The sequence below is a fragment of the Lissotriton helveticus genome, chromosome 7 (assembly GCF_964261635.1).
Source record: "Lissotriton helveticus chromosome 7, aLisHel1.1, whole genome shotgun sequence".
Taxonomy (NCBI): Eukaryota; Metazoa; Chordata; class Amphibia; order Caudata; family Salamandridae; genus Lissotriton; species Lissotriton helveticus.
In genome coordinates this window covers 1,004,503,537-1,004,519,359 of record NC_136068.1, presented here as the reverse complement: position 1 = coordinate 1,004,519,359, position 15,823 = coordinate 1,004,503,537, and the positions used below count along the sequence as shown (strand labels likewise).

The following is a 15,823-nucleotide window of genomic DNA, read 5'->3' as shown; positions in this document are numbered from 1 at the left end:
TGTCAGAGGGTCTGAAGTAACAAGAAAAAGAGCGCTAGATGTACATCTACAGAGGACTACCAGTAACATACTTCTTAATAAATTAAAAAGACAAGGGTCCCCCTTACATTAAACCCAGCTGATGATCATATGAGGATGGCCATCAGTCACCACACGGAACCGCCCTTCATCATTTGGGTTCCTCCTAAGACCACTGATGGTGTTATCTATTCTATTTCTCATGGAGGGCTATGATTGTAAAGACCCTCTCATGGTCAGATAGATTAACGTGGTCTTGCTTCTCAACGGAGAGGATGTTAAGAAAGGGGACTGATTTCGTAGTGCAAAAATTAGTGAAAAAACAAGAGAAAATGTGTGTGAACTAAAATTGCATGAGGGGGTGCTGAACGTAGCTTTATTCTGTTGCTACCCACTCTACCAATGTTAAAAAAGTAGACAGGGACAACCCAATTAATCTTGGATCATCTGATGTATTCTAGGGTCAACATGTTTCTGCAATAGTTGACATGAGTTGTCATTGCTTTCATCAGGACCGCTATACACTATTTGCTACTACGAAGTAGTGCTCTTAAAGAAAAAAGAGTGCTCAAAGTTGTGAATAAATTTCAAACTCGATACTTAGATCACCTGTATCCACTAGATGTCTGTATCGGTGGTTTCACCATTCCAAGTTGGATGTTGCTAGAAATAGTGAAAACATGAAGTTGTTATGTTGTAGTCTTATAGACGAAACACAGCATTCCTGTACTTGTACACACTTACTAGGTTACACTTATATAATCCTAGTGGAAAATAAAATTCTTCCAGGCACAATCATAGAGTCATCTTATATAGTGCCAGAATCTCAACCTTAGATCGAATTGTCAAAATAACCAAAGGAGATTGACATCTTACCCCACTTGGAAGATGTATAGACCTCACCCCACCTGGCCACGGCTCAGGGTAAAGGGGAAGCACAGCTCTGTAACAAGGGGCAAAAAACAGCAAAGCTGAAAAAGCCACTTGTATCTCATGTTGTCAGACAGTCACATAGTATTGGTGGAGCCCCATGTTTATCAAAGTCTAAAATGGTGGAACCAGAAGAACTTATTACTGGGCAGAACATTTCTTGGCCCTCACCTGCAGGTGACTGTCTTCATGGATGCCCTTCTCATCTGTTGGAGGGCACACCTCAATCACATATTGTTCCAGGGCAATAGTTGACATGAGTTGTCATTGCTTTCATCAGGACCGCTATATACTATTTGCTACTACGAACTAGTGCTCTTAAAGAAAAAAGAGTGCTCAAAGTTGTGAATAAATTTCAAACTCGATACTTAGATCACCTGTATCCACTAGATGTCTGTATCGGTGGTTTCACCATTCCAAGTTGGATGTTGCTAGAAATAGTGAAAACATGAAGTTGTTATGTTGTAGTCTTATAGACGAAACACAGCATTCCTGTACTTGTACACACTTACTAGGTTACACTTATATAATCCTAGTGGAAAATAAAATTCTTCCAGGCACAATCATAGAGTCATCTTATATAGTGCCAGAATCTCAACCTTAGATCGAATTGTCAAAATAACCAAAGGAGATTGACATCTTACCCCACTTGGAAGATGTATAGACCTCACCCCACCTGGCCACGGCTCAGGGTAAAGGGGAAGCACAGCTCTGTAACAAGGGGCAAAAAACAGCAAAGCTGAAAAAGCCACTTGTATCTCATGTTGTCAGACAGTCACATAGTATTGGTGGAGCCCCATGTTTATCAAAGTCTAAAATGGTGGAACCAGAAGAACTTATTACTGGGCAGAACATTTCTTGGCCCTCACCTGCAGGTGACTGTCTTCATGGATGCCCTTCTCATCTGTTGGAGGGCACACCTCAATCACATATTGTTCCAGGGCACTTGGCAGGATCAGCTGGGTTATCATATCAACTACCTAGAATTGATAGCAGTCCAGCTAGCATTCAACATGTACTACATCATCACTTAGGATAAAACAGCACCCCTAAAGACCGACATCATGACGAAACAATGCAGAACCCAGTTGACCCAGCTCTCAGCACTAACTCAAACTTTGGCATTGGGCCTTTTTTAGTCACAGTCCGTTGTTAGTGGAAGAGCTACATGTAGTAGAACACGACTCTGCAGACCTGCCAAACAGAACACATCAATAAGCCCAAGAATGGGAAATGAATTGCCAAGTACTTTAGAGTTACTTCCAAAAATGAGGTACACCCATGGTTGATCGGTTCTTCACCATTAAAAATACAAAATGCCAAAGCTTTGCCTACTGTACCTCAGTCCACTGCCAGTGTACTATGGATGAACTGATCAGGGATCTTCTCTTACACGTTTCCTCCACTTCCCCATATCCCATACATAGTGAGGAAAATGAGGCAGACATCCATGACCCAAATTCTTGTCGATCCCAACTTGGGCAAGGGAGCCATGTTATATAATGTTTCTAGCGATGCCAATCCATCTACATGAAAAGCTCCAACTGAGACAAGGGGCAGTTCCAAGATCTGAACCTCAGGGAGATGTATTTAGCTTTCTGCCATCCGAGATCGAAGTATTTGGTTACCCTAAATTTCCATATTGAGTGTGTGCAATACCTGCAATGAAGCACACAAACTCCCCACATGCATCTGTTGCGCAACCAAGAGGAAACTGTTTGTCAACTACTACTGAGAAAACACGTAGACAACTTAAAGTGCCTGTTAATTATAACATCTGCTACTTGCTACATCTCTAAATGGCAGGATTAGCATATACTTCATTTTGTCTTCATTTAGTTTCAGTAGCGGCTTAGAAGGAAAACTGAGAACCTATCTTTTTCCCAGAGTCAGTAGCAGAAAGAGCATGAAACACACACACACACTTGTCGTCAAAAGAGTACTTAAGTATTGCATTGTTATGACAAAATCCACCTGCAACGCTAAACAATTGTTCATTTTCTTTTGCAAAGTCTCACTTGGGGAAGCCCATTTTCTAGTGGGGTATATTCAAACGCTCTGTGCTGAAGCTAAGCCCACACTACATACAGTGCTTATGACATATTCCGGTCGTACAAGGAAGCTGCTAGTGCTGCCGTCTGTAACGTACCAATAACACACATCTGCAAAGCTGCTACGTGGTCAACACGCAGGCAGCTTTTAAGTGATGTGGCTTCATATTCTCCCTCCTCCCCTGAAGCAAGGGCAGATTCAGACTTTTTTCACATTAACCAGCTGGTACTCACAATGCATAGTTCATATATTCATTTTACCTTCACTATGCTTCAATTGCAATACTCTCCTCTGGGAGGGAGGGGGAACTATCGGAGGTGGAGTCCTGGTACATTGTGGACTAAGGAAGGAGTCACAAGCTCTCTTAAGACATCTTCAAATAAAATAACTTGCATTTGTGGGCACTTAACACTAGGTGGTAGGAGTATGCAAAGCATGTGAATGTACTGCATTATAAGCTGCAGCTGGGCGCACGGTAATTAATGTTTCCTTTTCAGCTCAGCCTGCCTCCCTACAATGTATTCATGTTTGGATGTATAATTTTGAAAGCACGGTGATTTTCATATAAAAGGCTTTTTTGACACTAGAACAAAGGAGAGCCAACAACAGGATAGAAATGGAACGTTTTATTTGAGAAAAAGCTACATTTTGAGCAGCATGCCAGAAGCAAGGTGGGGCTGACTATCGAGCAAATAGTGGGAAAGAGACTTTCCCAGATGAGGCTGTTTATTCTGAATAATACTGCCATCTTTGCAGAGTCTTGTGTAGCTGGAGATCACCAGAAGCCTGCTTGGCCCAAGGCAGTGTGAGAGTAGGGCTCTCGCTCAAGATTTTAGCCATATGATGCTCAATTCAATGCAGTCTGTTTTTTTTAACATGTTTCCAGTAGAAGACTAACGGTGATGACGTCAGGGAGGGATGTTGAAAACGCAGGAGTGCTAAAGGGATGAATCTGGGCCTGACAGAAATTATAGTAGACTGGTATCAAAGTACTGGGATGAACCATAGCCTATTTTGGCAGTCAGACCTATCATTAGATATTTCTCTAATCAATAAGTTTACTTGGAGAACTACAACTGAAGAAGGCATTATTACAGTCAGATGAGCTAGGGGCTGCTGGGTACACAATCATAATCAGCGGGCTGCAACCTGTGTAACTTGTACTTGAATGTAAGGTTGTATTGTCAGAAAGTGTGACTGAAGTATTTGCTCCAAGAAAATGTACATCTCACAAACCTAAACAATTATCATAAGGTGTCCCTCTCGTGAGCAAAAGACTTGGTTATAAATCGGAGATTATAATGTAAGTAGACCCAGGCAGATCATGCAGTGGCTAAATCCAGTATTCCTAATCAAATCCTGGTTTTCACTCCTGTCTTTCCTCCTCCTACTCGCATCATCCTTCTGTTCTCTCTTTCTCTCTCATAAGAAGATACACAGATATACTCTGCTCTCTCTTTTTTAGTTCTGTCTCACTCCTCTTATTTCATTCTCTTTTACTCGCTAATGCTTTTACTCATTCTTTTTCACTCTCTCACGCTCTTACTCTTACTTCTTGCCTTTTTCTTTCTCTCACTTCCTGTCTCTGTTGTACACATACTCTCTTTTTCTCCCAAACACTGTTATTCCTTGTCTTGGAGCATGCCACGCTATTCTCAGAAAGCTGCAGAACCAGTTTAACATCTGCCACTGTTTTTCCTGGTGTGTTCTGTTTTAACAGTTCTGTTTACTGCTTACAGGCGCAGGAGAAGGCGGATGTTCTTAACCCATTAATCACAGGAGTGTTTTTAGAGGTATGGCAACATTTCTCATCGGCTACAAATGGCATTAAGCTGGATGTGTCAGTAGGTGAGAGAGTTTCGAAAGGCAGATCAATACAGGTTTATTAAAATTGTTGGTTTAGGAGGCCCCAATGAGTGGTAAGTCTGTGATTGAGTCAGATCAAATGTCTATAGATTAGAACTGAACTGGGCACTTTCTTAAGCAGGGAAATCATTCAATATATAACAGAGGTCTTCAAACTTTTGTAGGTTGAGCCCCCCAGCTGAATTATTTTAGATGTTGCCCCCAGCATCCAACCCCCCCCCCCCGTCAGAAATTTCTGGAATCTGGTACACTACATATTCGACTGCAACATGCACATCAAGGGCCATAATCGGCAAATAATGTTTTACATAATTAGAGTATTTAGTAAACTGCAGGTTTGTGAATGGGTGTTGGGAAATGACAGAGGCTTATTACACAGCTCAAAACCCAATTTTCCAAGATAAAATGTGCGCAAATTCTTTTTACTAGAATGCTTTGTTTAACACACCACCTAGATTAATAACAACACCAACAACATAAATGTGTGGACCCATTTTGATCTAAAATTGCATGAAACAAAAACATTTCTCTGCAAATAGTAATAGACTCTCTCATATCAATCACATTAAAAAGAAATGAAACAAAACAGTATTTACAAGAATCTGTTTAGGATTTATTCCCGGCCATCCGGGCAAAAACAGCTGCCTCTTTCAAGGGAACCCCTGAAAGGCTGGATTGCAGTGCATGTAATTATGTCCTTTTATAATTTAGGACGAAAACCTTAATGGGGCACGACATGCCCATACTTGTGTACAGGGGCGCAACTAGACCCGAACTTCGAGGGGGGGGGGGCTAACACTCCCATCCAGGGCTGGCCCTAGCACTGGTTGCACATAGTGCAACAGTCTGTTTTGCCCCCTCCTCCCATTTCCTCCTTCTCATTGAATTTCCTCACTACCACTCAACAATGCCTATTTGTTTTATTGCGCTACTCATAGTTTACCCACACTCTGATCTGCATGGTACACGTTCTTTGTAGCAGGCACGTTAAACCTCTGCGCTGTGTGGGTGTCAGGAGTACCCATGCGAGTGCACGTTGGGTGATGCGAGAGTGTGGGTGTAGGGTAAGAGGAGTGACTGCAGGGTGAGTGAGGTGACCATATGAACTTGTGTGTGGATGTAAATGCAGAGTGGGACAAATGAATGTATGGTTAGTGATGGTCTTATTTGAGTGAGTATGCACATTGAGCAGTAAGGAGGTGTAGTCGCGGGACGAGGAATGGGCAAAAGACGTGTTTTTGTGGCAGTAGTTTTTATTCGCAACAACAAGTCATCGGTACACTTCTTCCTATGATGACTCTTCCTCGGAGATCGGCTTCTCTCTTGTCTGCTCTTGCGGAGGACTCCCTCCTCCTTCCTTCTGACGGGGCTCCTCCTCCTGCTGGTGCTGGGCTCCGGAGGCTCCGTAGTGCACGCCCTCGCCGGTCACCGAGAAGGTAAAACAAAAGAGAGGCAAAGTAAGTGCTCAGGCTTTCTGGTATAGCGGGTTGAGAGGACAGGGGGGGTGAGGGCAGTGAAGGGGACACACGGTGCAGTAGCCTCAGGGTCGGTGAATGTGCAATTACAGTGATCCGCTAAACGGAGGGGCAGGTTATCACTAGGTATTGCCCTGCTAAGTTAGCCGTCTGCCTTTTTGTCTCCACCACCCCAGGACCCGTTCCCGTACCTCTGCTAGCCGTACACCTCCAGGCGCACGGCTGGGCGGCTCGTGGTGTTGGCCTCCCGGCTTTCCAGCTCCTGTCGGTCGGGTGTCCTCTCTCTCAGTAGCCGCTCTGGGGGGTCTCGCCGCCGGTACTCGATCCGTAGATGCAGCGTCCCAAACGCGCCGGTCGGGATCTTCTTCCTCCTCAGCAATGGTCTCTTCACTCAGCCAACGCTGTCCTCCGCTCCACACCTCCTCTCCGTCGCCGCTCTCTCCAACGCTCCACTCCGCTACACTGCTTCCCGCCTCTCCGCTCTCCTGCACTCTGTCCGCTCCTCCGGTGAAAAAACACACCTGTGGCTTGTCGATGCTGCTATTTACGGGCTCTCCTGACTCCGCCTCCTCGTTGAGGGTGGCCGTCCAGTTAAAGGGGCCCCATCCTACCTCGTCCTCTTCGTCACAGCTGTATCTTTCTGCAGGTGACCATCCCGGGGTAGGAAGAGGCTGTGGAGACAAGAGGGGGGGGTCGCACATTGTTAAAAGGCGCCCCTCAATAGGGCGAGATCCCGCACCCCGGCTACAGGGGGACATGTGAGTGACGTGTTTCATGAGTGCAGGGTGAGTAGTGTGCTTGCGTGACTGCAGGGTGAGGTACAAGTGCATTGTGAGTGCAGAGTGATTACTGTGAGTGCAGGGTGAGCGGGTGATCGGAATGAGTGCATGGTGATCAGAGTCAGTGCATGGTGATCAGAGTCAGTGCATGGTGATCAGATCAGTGCATGGTGATCAAAGTCAGCGCATGGTGATCAGAATCAGCGCATGGTGATCAGAGTCAGCGCATGGTGATCACTGTGAGTGCAGGGTGAGCGGGTGAATGGTGAGAGTGCATGTGATCAGTGTGAGTGTATTGTGATCGCTTTGAGTGCAGGGTGAGAGGGTGATCGGTGTGAGTGTTGGTGATCAGTGTGAGTGCATGGTGATCAGTGTGAGTGCAGGGTGAGCGTGAAAGTGAAGGGCGAGAATGAGGAGTGAGTTGTCTGAATGCATGGTGCATTGAACTAACTCAGCAAGTTATTGACAGCAGCGTAGGGTTTCAGATATGTTGAACCATTGCTGTTATGGCATTAACGAGAGATCAAGGTGGAGGAAATAAATGTGCTGATCTTGCAACAAACTTCCAGTTTTATGGTTAGGGTTGCCAGCTCATTATTTTGATGGCCCAGTTGGTACAAACATAAACAGTCCCCTAAAGCTGCATTGTCAGCACTGTCTGCACATACTTTGAACAGCAAATATAAATAGTAGCACGTTTAATTGTGTTCTAGGGCTGCCTGAATAGTCCATGACCGATAATAAAACATAAAATGGAACAAAGACAGAAAAGTCACATTACAAATGTATTTATACTTATTTATAAGCATATTTGGTGTCAAGACAAGCAATGTGCAGGCTGTTTAAAAAAACACATGGCTGTCTTTTGGTAACTCAAATTGTTGTGGCGCCTGCCTGTGTAAATGTAACAGAAACTTTGTCTCCTTTCTAAGAGCTTCCTCCCAGGATGGGGTTAAACTGGTTGAGCTGAAATGCTTCAGCTGCTTTAGGAGGCAGGATGTCTCCTTTGCTAAAACTAAAAGCAAGGAGCACACAGTCATTTCATGGCAAGGAATCTCCTCTGCTATGAAATCGAACAAAAAGGAACAGGACTGTCTGTTCATTTGCTTTTGTTTTTTTAGCAGAGGAGACCCTGCCTCCCACTGCAGCTGAAGCTTCAGCTCTACCAATTAACCCCCTCCTGGGAAGGTTAACACTTAGCTCTTTGCAAGACAAAAGCGCAAGTGGTGCCTTATCTATTCCCCCGTCCCCGCCCCCACCCTCAGTTACCGGAGCTCAATAAACAGATCCCCATTTGAAAGGGGTGAAGACCTGCAGGTCTCAGGACAATGAAAAACTGAAAGGGAAGATCTTAATGTGGAGTGCGCGCCCCCCCCTGAGATGGTGTTGCGCCACCCTGGGGGGGCGCGCCCCACAGATTGAAGAACTCTGATATATAATGACATTCCCAGCAAGAATTTCTCTCCACAAACTCAGCACATCCATTACTAGGGATAACAAAATATTACAAAAACATTCCCTAATAAATTCATGCCCGCCTGGTGCTCCTATTGAGATTCTTTCTGTCATTAATTCATTGCTCTAGCCTCCGCCCTCTCAAATGTATGACACATTCATCTGATAGAGACTACCAGCCGCTGATTCCTTCATGTAGAATTATCCCCAGGCGTGAGACTGGATCCGGAAAACTTTTGCCACATTATCCCTGCGCGCCGGGGCGCCACCACGCGACTCTGCCCAGGCGTCGTCCGTGTACGTGACGTCAGCGAGGTCACACGCGACCCACCCCGGCGCGCCTACGTCATTTTTTTTTTCCTTTTCCGCGTGCAACGCGGATCCGGTCCTTTGATTGTCCCTTCTCTGTGGAACATTGTGCGAATGCTTTCGGGCTTCAAAACATGCACATCGTGTGGGCGTCTTATGTCGGCGACGGACCCTAACCTCATTTGTATGTGGTGTTTGGGGGAGGATCACGGCACCACTGATTGTGCGGCATGCCAACAGTTGAAGCCGAAGTCGAGGCGGGAGGGCCGGATGAAACTTCTCTCGGCGCAGCTCTCAAGGTCCACGTCCTCCCGTCGGTCTGCTTCGGCGGAAAGCGTCCTTGCCCTTCTCCGATGTCACGTGAGCGTCGGTCCCCGGTGGGTAAGTGTTGCAGTTTGTCCCCGGGGGCTGGTTTCCGGCCTGCCGGGGGCGTGGGCTTTCCGTGGGTGATGCAGCCCTGCGTGTTGTACTATCCATTGTTCCCTTCCTGAGGCGTCAGCGGATCCCTTGCGTGGGGCCTTCCGCGGCGCCGCCGCCGGCTCCGGCCCCGGTGCCGACTGGTTCGGATGTGCTGCTGTTGGGGTGTGGCTCCTCTGGGGCACCTCCTTCAGACCACAGCGTCTATGCCTTGCCGCAAACTCCCGCGGCAGTCCCTGTGGTGTTGCAGGAGGTCGCCGGGGCTCGGGTCGCATCTCCGAGCCCCTTTTGGTCCTTTGACAAGGTGGTCCGGTCTAAGGCCGAGATGACGCCGCTACAGCGCCGGCAACGACTGGACCGTGGGGAGCCACAGGGGTCCGTTGACCCTCCTCGTCCCGCTCCACGTCGTGGCCGGGTGGGGACCCCTCGTCAGAGGTTGAATCATCCCTGGCGCCGCCACATGCGTTGCCGGACGATCTCTGCCACATTCTGGGCCGCGGCTGGCGGTAGGCTTCGTGGCTTCGTGTCACACCCCAGGTCCTTCTCCTTCCTCCGTGCAGGCGGTTGCTTCAACAGGGGTCGAGTCGGCGTCGCCCCGAGGCCAGTTCGGCTCCGGCTCCACTCCGGTCCCCGATGCGGTGTGACTGGGAGGAACCCTGTCCGGCGATGCAGGGTGGTGCCGACGTTTTGCCTCAGTTGGCGGACTCTACGGCTCCGCGCAGGAGTCGTGCTGCGAATTCGTCTTCGGATGCTCAGTCTTCTCTGGAGGTAGGCTGTATATTGGTGTCGTCCTCCCCGGAGACTGGTCGCCGCGTGGTATATTTTTCACTGGCGTCATCAAAGGGCGGCTCCCCGCCTTTCCTGAGGCAGAGGTGTTTGTCGGAAGAGCGGCAGGTCTCTCATTTTTCAGTTTTTTCTGGCTTCCGTGTCTGGCCCCTTGCCTGTCCCGCTTGCCTTCAGGGACGGCCGCCTTAGTTTGCAGCCTTTGCTCACGAGGTGTCCACATCTGTGGGCATTTTGCGCATGGGTGACCCGGTTGCTCACTTTCCGGCGGACCATCTCTTAGAGGTTCCCCACCAGGGCTCTGGTGGGAGGGAGATCTTACTTCCCTTTGAGGGTTCGCTCCTTTCTTCCCTGACGGGGCTTGGAGGCGTCCTGCCTCAGGGGACCCGGTCCCTCACCTCCTTCTGTACCAGCATCTTCCGACGCTGCATGACTCAGCGTGCCTTTCCCTCCACCTGTCTGCTGCCAGTCCGCTTTTCCGGACTGCCTTTCCCTCCCTGCCACCACTGTTGACTCCGCTGTCCCGAGAGGCCCTCTGGCTGGATTCTTGGGGGCGCAACATGTTCGCCTCGACCAGCGATGCCCTGCCGGCCCTTAACACCTTGTGTGTTTTGGCTAGGGCCTCCTCTTGTTTGTGGGACTGGGCTGAGTCTCTCGGATCGGGTGGACTTGCGGCATCATGCTGTGGATGGCCGGGAGCTAGCGGCGTTTTATTCTCCTCTCCGCTCTAGACATCTCAGAGGTGCTGGGCCGGGCCATGGCTTCCTCAGTTGCCCTCCGTCGCCATGTCGCCATGCTTGGCTTCGGGACAGCGTGTTCCCTGAAAATATTCGGTAGCGGCTCATTGATCTTCCGTTTGACGGCAGCCTGTTGCCCCGGCTGACTCCACCATCCAAAGGTTCCTGGCGGGGCTCCGTCCTCCTTCCCCTCCTAAGTTACTGCTGAGTTGGGCTGGTTCTGGGCCTTCTTAGGCCACCTGTTCTGACTGTGGAGTGCGCTTTCTGGCCATTGAGTCCTCCTTGGGATTTTGGCATTGTTGGCTGCTGGACGGCCCTTTTATTGCCTTTGTGTGTGTTTGCTGGAGTTGTTGCGCAGACTCGGCCCTGAGATTTTTCCCCGTGTTTTTCCCCGTGGTCCTTTTGTTTTTACTCTGCTGCCGAAGTTCTTCCAAAGAGGGTTCCCATGTCTTGGGACTTAACGTACCCTATGTTGGGTAGTGGTAGCTGTTATATAGCTTGCGCTCTGCTAGGAAGTTTTGGTCGCCTTTGGGTGCCGGTTCTCCATGGCGTTTCTGTATGTTACTTTTGCTTCTTGAGGTCGTGTGCGCGGCCCCTCGTAGTGTTGTGGCCGAGCATTTTCTCACCTTCCTTCCCCTGTCCTGAGGGCTGGGGTGATTCTGAGTGCTTCCTTGTCAGGCGTAGACTGCCCGGTCTTTCTGAGGCCCCGGGCTGTTTTCTTGCTTTTGGCAGCTTATGACTGAAGGCGCTGTTCTGGCTGGCCTGTTGCCTTCTATATGGAGGGAGCTTGCCTTCCTTTCCCTCTTTTCCTTGGGCTCTCTGGGCTTCTTCTTCTTCCTCCTCTTCCTGTCTTGGCATTGGATGGAAGCTCTGTTGCCTTGTAAGGGAGTCGGGTGCTTCGGCCCCTCTTGCCTTGCCCTTGGTTCTTCTGCTGTGAGGGTACGGGCCTCTTCAGTCTCTTTTTCCTCATACACCCTCTGGGGTCAGTGCTGTTCTCTTTTAGGGGGTTCCTCTTGCCTGGCAGGGATGAAGATTCTCTTCTAGCCCGCAGATCTGGTCCCCTGTGGGACCTTCTGTTCCGTCCAGGCTGGTGGGGTCCTTTCGCAGACCCTCCTTCCCCGTGGGTATTGCTATGGTATCTATTCTACGTGAAGGAATCTGTGGCTATTAGTCTCTATCAGATGTACGAGTTACTTACCTTCGGTAACGTTGTATCTGGTAGAGACGATTCTAGATGCAGATTCCTTCACGGCCCGCCCTTCCTCCCCGTTCTGCGAGGGCCCTTGGGTTGGTCTTCGGTACTCGCTTCCTGGTGGGGGGGCTGTGTCTCCTGTGAGTACCTTCTTTTGCTCCTGACGAGTGGCTCCGTCTGGTTGCGGTTTATTCCCCCTCTTGGTTCCTTGGAGGATGGGGTTACGGTGCTTCTGTGCCCCGCTGCTCTGGTTACTCCAGGTTTGGAGGGGGTTTACTTTCAATATCTGTCCTCCTCTCCCTTCCCTTCCTCTTGCTGCTGAGGGTCCTGGCCCCCTGCTTACCTCCGAATAGGGGTCATCTGGCTAGGCCTTGCCCTTATTCCTTGGGGGGTGGTTGTCCTCTATGCTGGGGTGGCTTGGAGGTTGTTTCTGCCTGACTTGGGACTGGCTCCCCTTCCTTATTTCTGGATGGGGTGGTGGGCCTGTTACGTTTATCATGGCTTTTTACGCATGTTCCTTGTTTCAGGGGGAAGGCTGTCTATGTACTGGCTGAGTGGCTGCTCAGGACTCTGCTCTGTTCTTTCTTCTGCCCCTGCCTTTGGACACTGCAGTGCTGCACTGTTCCTTATGGTGTCGTTTGTCTCTCCTTTTTCTACTCTTTCGCACACTGGTCCCATGCTCCAGAGTTTTGTGTCTGGTGGCTCCGTGTTGTGGTGGAGAAAAGTTCTCTGAAGAAAACTGTCATAGGCGCACCGGGGTGGGTCTTATGTGACGTCACTTACGTCACATACGCGGACGACGCCTGGGCGGAGTCGCGTGGTGCCGCCCGCCCCAGCGCTCAGGGATGCTGTGGCAAAAGTTTTCCGGATCCAGTCTCTCGCCTGGGGATAATTCTACTTGAAGGAATTTGAGGCTAGAATAGTCTCTACCAGGTACATAGTTTCCGAAGGTAAGTAACTCGTACATCATGCCAAAACCTTTGTCGTAGTGACTCATTTTAACAGATCTTTGTTTGCTCCATCTTTCCTATACCCCCAGGCTTCTTTCCTTCCCAATGCTAGTTTTTTCCTTCTAGTACTAGCATATCGTCTTTGTCTGGTGCCTAACAACTGTGCGTCCATTTGACTCTTTCAGAACTATTCTGTGCCTGGAAAACGCCCCACAAGTCTCCTTTCAGTCCTTTCAGATCTAAGTCCCTGAAGCCCCCCAACTCCTTCTGGCGCAGCTTTTGCCCTCTCTCAGACATGTATCAGAATCTGATTATTTTAAAGCATTTATGCCTAGCAGATTTTGTTACGTATGTATTTCACTTTATTTTTATTTAAAAAAAATGTTTTTCATATTTTCATCACATTTACATAATATTGACTAATGCTGGATGCACAATGCCGCAGTTGCTTCACCACTTACTGAGTGTTAAGTTGATATTCCACCTTACCTAATTGCAAGATTGTGAATGGCAGATTTACTAGTGAACCCTTGCTTTCCTCTCTCTCCCTTCACAGGCTTCTAACAGTGCCTCCTACATCCAGGATGCTTTCATGCTCCTGCTGCCTGTGTTGCAAGTCTCTCACATTCAGGCTCAGACGGACTTCTTGCAGTGAGGGAGGCCTTCAAGAAGAGAGCATCCTGAGAGAATCACAGTGGCGTTCCTTGCACTACATCTTTTTCTGAATATGGATTTGTTTTTCTGATGAGGGTCATGGTGGGAGGAAGAACATACATATTGAGAGAGAGAATTCTTTTACACCCTCCTACTAAGAAGCAATAAATTGGAAATCCAGTAATGAGCAGGTATTTTGCGAGTTAACAAACTAGCGTATGCAAAATGAGAAAGGGAGGAAACGGTAACCCTAGCACACAAAAAATCTAAAATGGGAAATTTGCTGCGCCAAAATTTCTGCAGTAATGCTGAAATGAAGATTCTGACTCTGTATCATTCTTGTCGGGCACATACATAAAGACGCTATCCTCTTCCTTTGCACAAGGGATATCATTCGAGGCCATGTAAATCTTACAGAACATAATTCCATATGTAAACAGCTTTCCTTATTCTTGTTGCCCCGGTCTGAATTCTGTGATTTCACAGTCCTTAATTATGACGTTCATCTTATTGCCCAGCATGGTCTGCTACTGTCGGCTGTCTGGGCTTACTTTGGCAGACTATTTTAAAAATCCTTTATGTAACATATTTCCATCCTTTGAACATGCTGGGATCGAATATTGGTGCAGAGGTGTGATATTCCTTCATTCTAAGTTCAGGTATGCGTGGAAATGCAAGCCCACTGATTGGTGAATAGGAAGACTATTGCTCAATGATTCGTGATGTTTGAATGGTGTACATTCCCAAGATATATCGGAAGAGGAAAGCTTTTGCCCTGCATAGTGCCAACCAAATGGAATGGGGCCGATTGTACTTTGCGTCTACCAAAGCCCTGTCCTACCACCTGTGTTCTGCATTAAATCACCTCACCATTGTGGAGTGGAGATGACATCTCAATAATTTTTCCTATGGGTAGAGTTTGTCTAAGGCATATGGAAGTAGAGATGTCACACTTGTTTTCCCCTCCACATCTGTACAGAATCGCCATTAGATATTGTCAGATTACACACACTGTAATCTGCTGGATTGCTGTCCTTGACACCCTCGAGGAGAGGTGAGATTTCACACTTTCTTTCATCTTCACCTCTTTTATTTTTTTCTTTCACACTTGGGATCTGTCCTGCCATAAACGGTGGGTTGAGGTGGTCCGGGGGTGGGAGAGAATGTAAGGAGGAGGGGAGATGAAGCACATCTTTTGCATCGCTGCTTGGCCACCTGACACTGCCATGTTTTTGGGGTCTTGCCGTCAGTTCTCTATGGTGTGACTGTTTTCTTCTTGCTGAAGACCCAGGCCAGTGATTTACAATGTTCTTTTGTGGGATTGCCCTCAACTTCGTTTTTGTATCTTGTAACCACTTCCTCATCCCTGTGACAGGCTGAACCTCGGCCTATTGTATACATATTCTTCTAGGATATTTTTCTCACCTTTTGATGGCATTTTGCTGGCAGACCTTTTCTACACATTGCCTCTGTTTTCTATGCCATTAAATGTCGGGTTTCTCAATATTGTGATTAGAGTATTATATTCTCGTGTCTTTTGTACTTCCAACTCCCCATGTGCTCCCATTATCAGTCAAAATAAAAACAACTGATTTTGTGTGAGTTTTGTTTTGCCTAAAGATCCATTGTTTTCTATGATCATGCATTTTTGCTCGTAAACGTTGCTCTTGTTTGACTATATTCCAGTATACACAATATTTTTATGCGTTCGAACCTTCTTAAGCTGCAGCTGTGCCGAGCAAAGACTGTGCATAGCATAATCACTCAAAACATCGCACAATCAATTCAGTGATCTACAAATGAGTGATCTCCAGTTAAACAATCTATAACAGAGCACAATGACATGCCAGCCAAGTTACTCCATCTCATTTGCAACACCTTCAGCTAATCCTGGCTTTTAATCGAACATCACTTTGTATGCCTTTATTTATGAGCGAATACACACAAAATAGTGAAAGAAAAAATATAAGTTGCAGCATTCAAACTGTTGCTTAAGAGAGAGGACTAGGCAAAGTTGTCACACATGACATGGGACCACTTGACAGCTATGTAGGGATTGACAACATTGACATCCATCTTCGACAAGGCACAGAGTTGCTGCAACGTTAATTAAATACCACTAGGTGTAGTGCTGTACAGAAATCTCATAACAACTATCTGTAACAGGGCACAGTGTTCTATCAGTGCTGCACATTTCTCCATTGTT

At 47.7% G+C, this 15,823-nt stretch overlaps 1 protein-coding gene across 5 annotated transcripts in view; it reads left to right on the top strand.

Moving 5' to 3' along the window:
• FAM114A2 (family with sequence similarity 114 member A2) overlaps positions 1 to 15,219 on the top strand; it is a 284,184-nt gene extending 268,965 nt beyond the window's left edge. For all 5 annotated transcript variants that reach the window (XM_078653652.1, XM_078653650.1, XM_078653655.1 and 2 more), the window contains 2 exons: positions 4,740 to 4,793; positions 13,520 to 15,219. In XM_078653652.1, the coding sequence (XP_078509778.1) occupies positions 4,740 to 4,793; positions 13,520 to 13,618 (153 nt within the window). In that variant the 3' untranslated portion in view covers positions 13,619 to 15,219. The remainder of the gene's footprint in view (positions 1 to 4,739; positions 4,794 to 13,519) is intronic.
• The last annotated feature ends 604 nt before the right edge of the window (positions 15,220 to 15,823 follow it).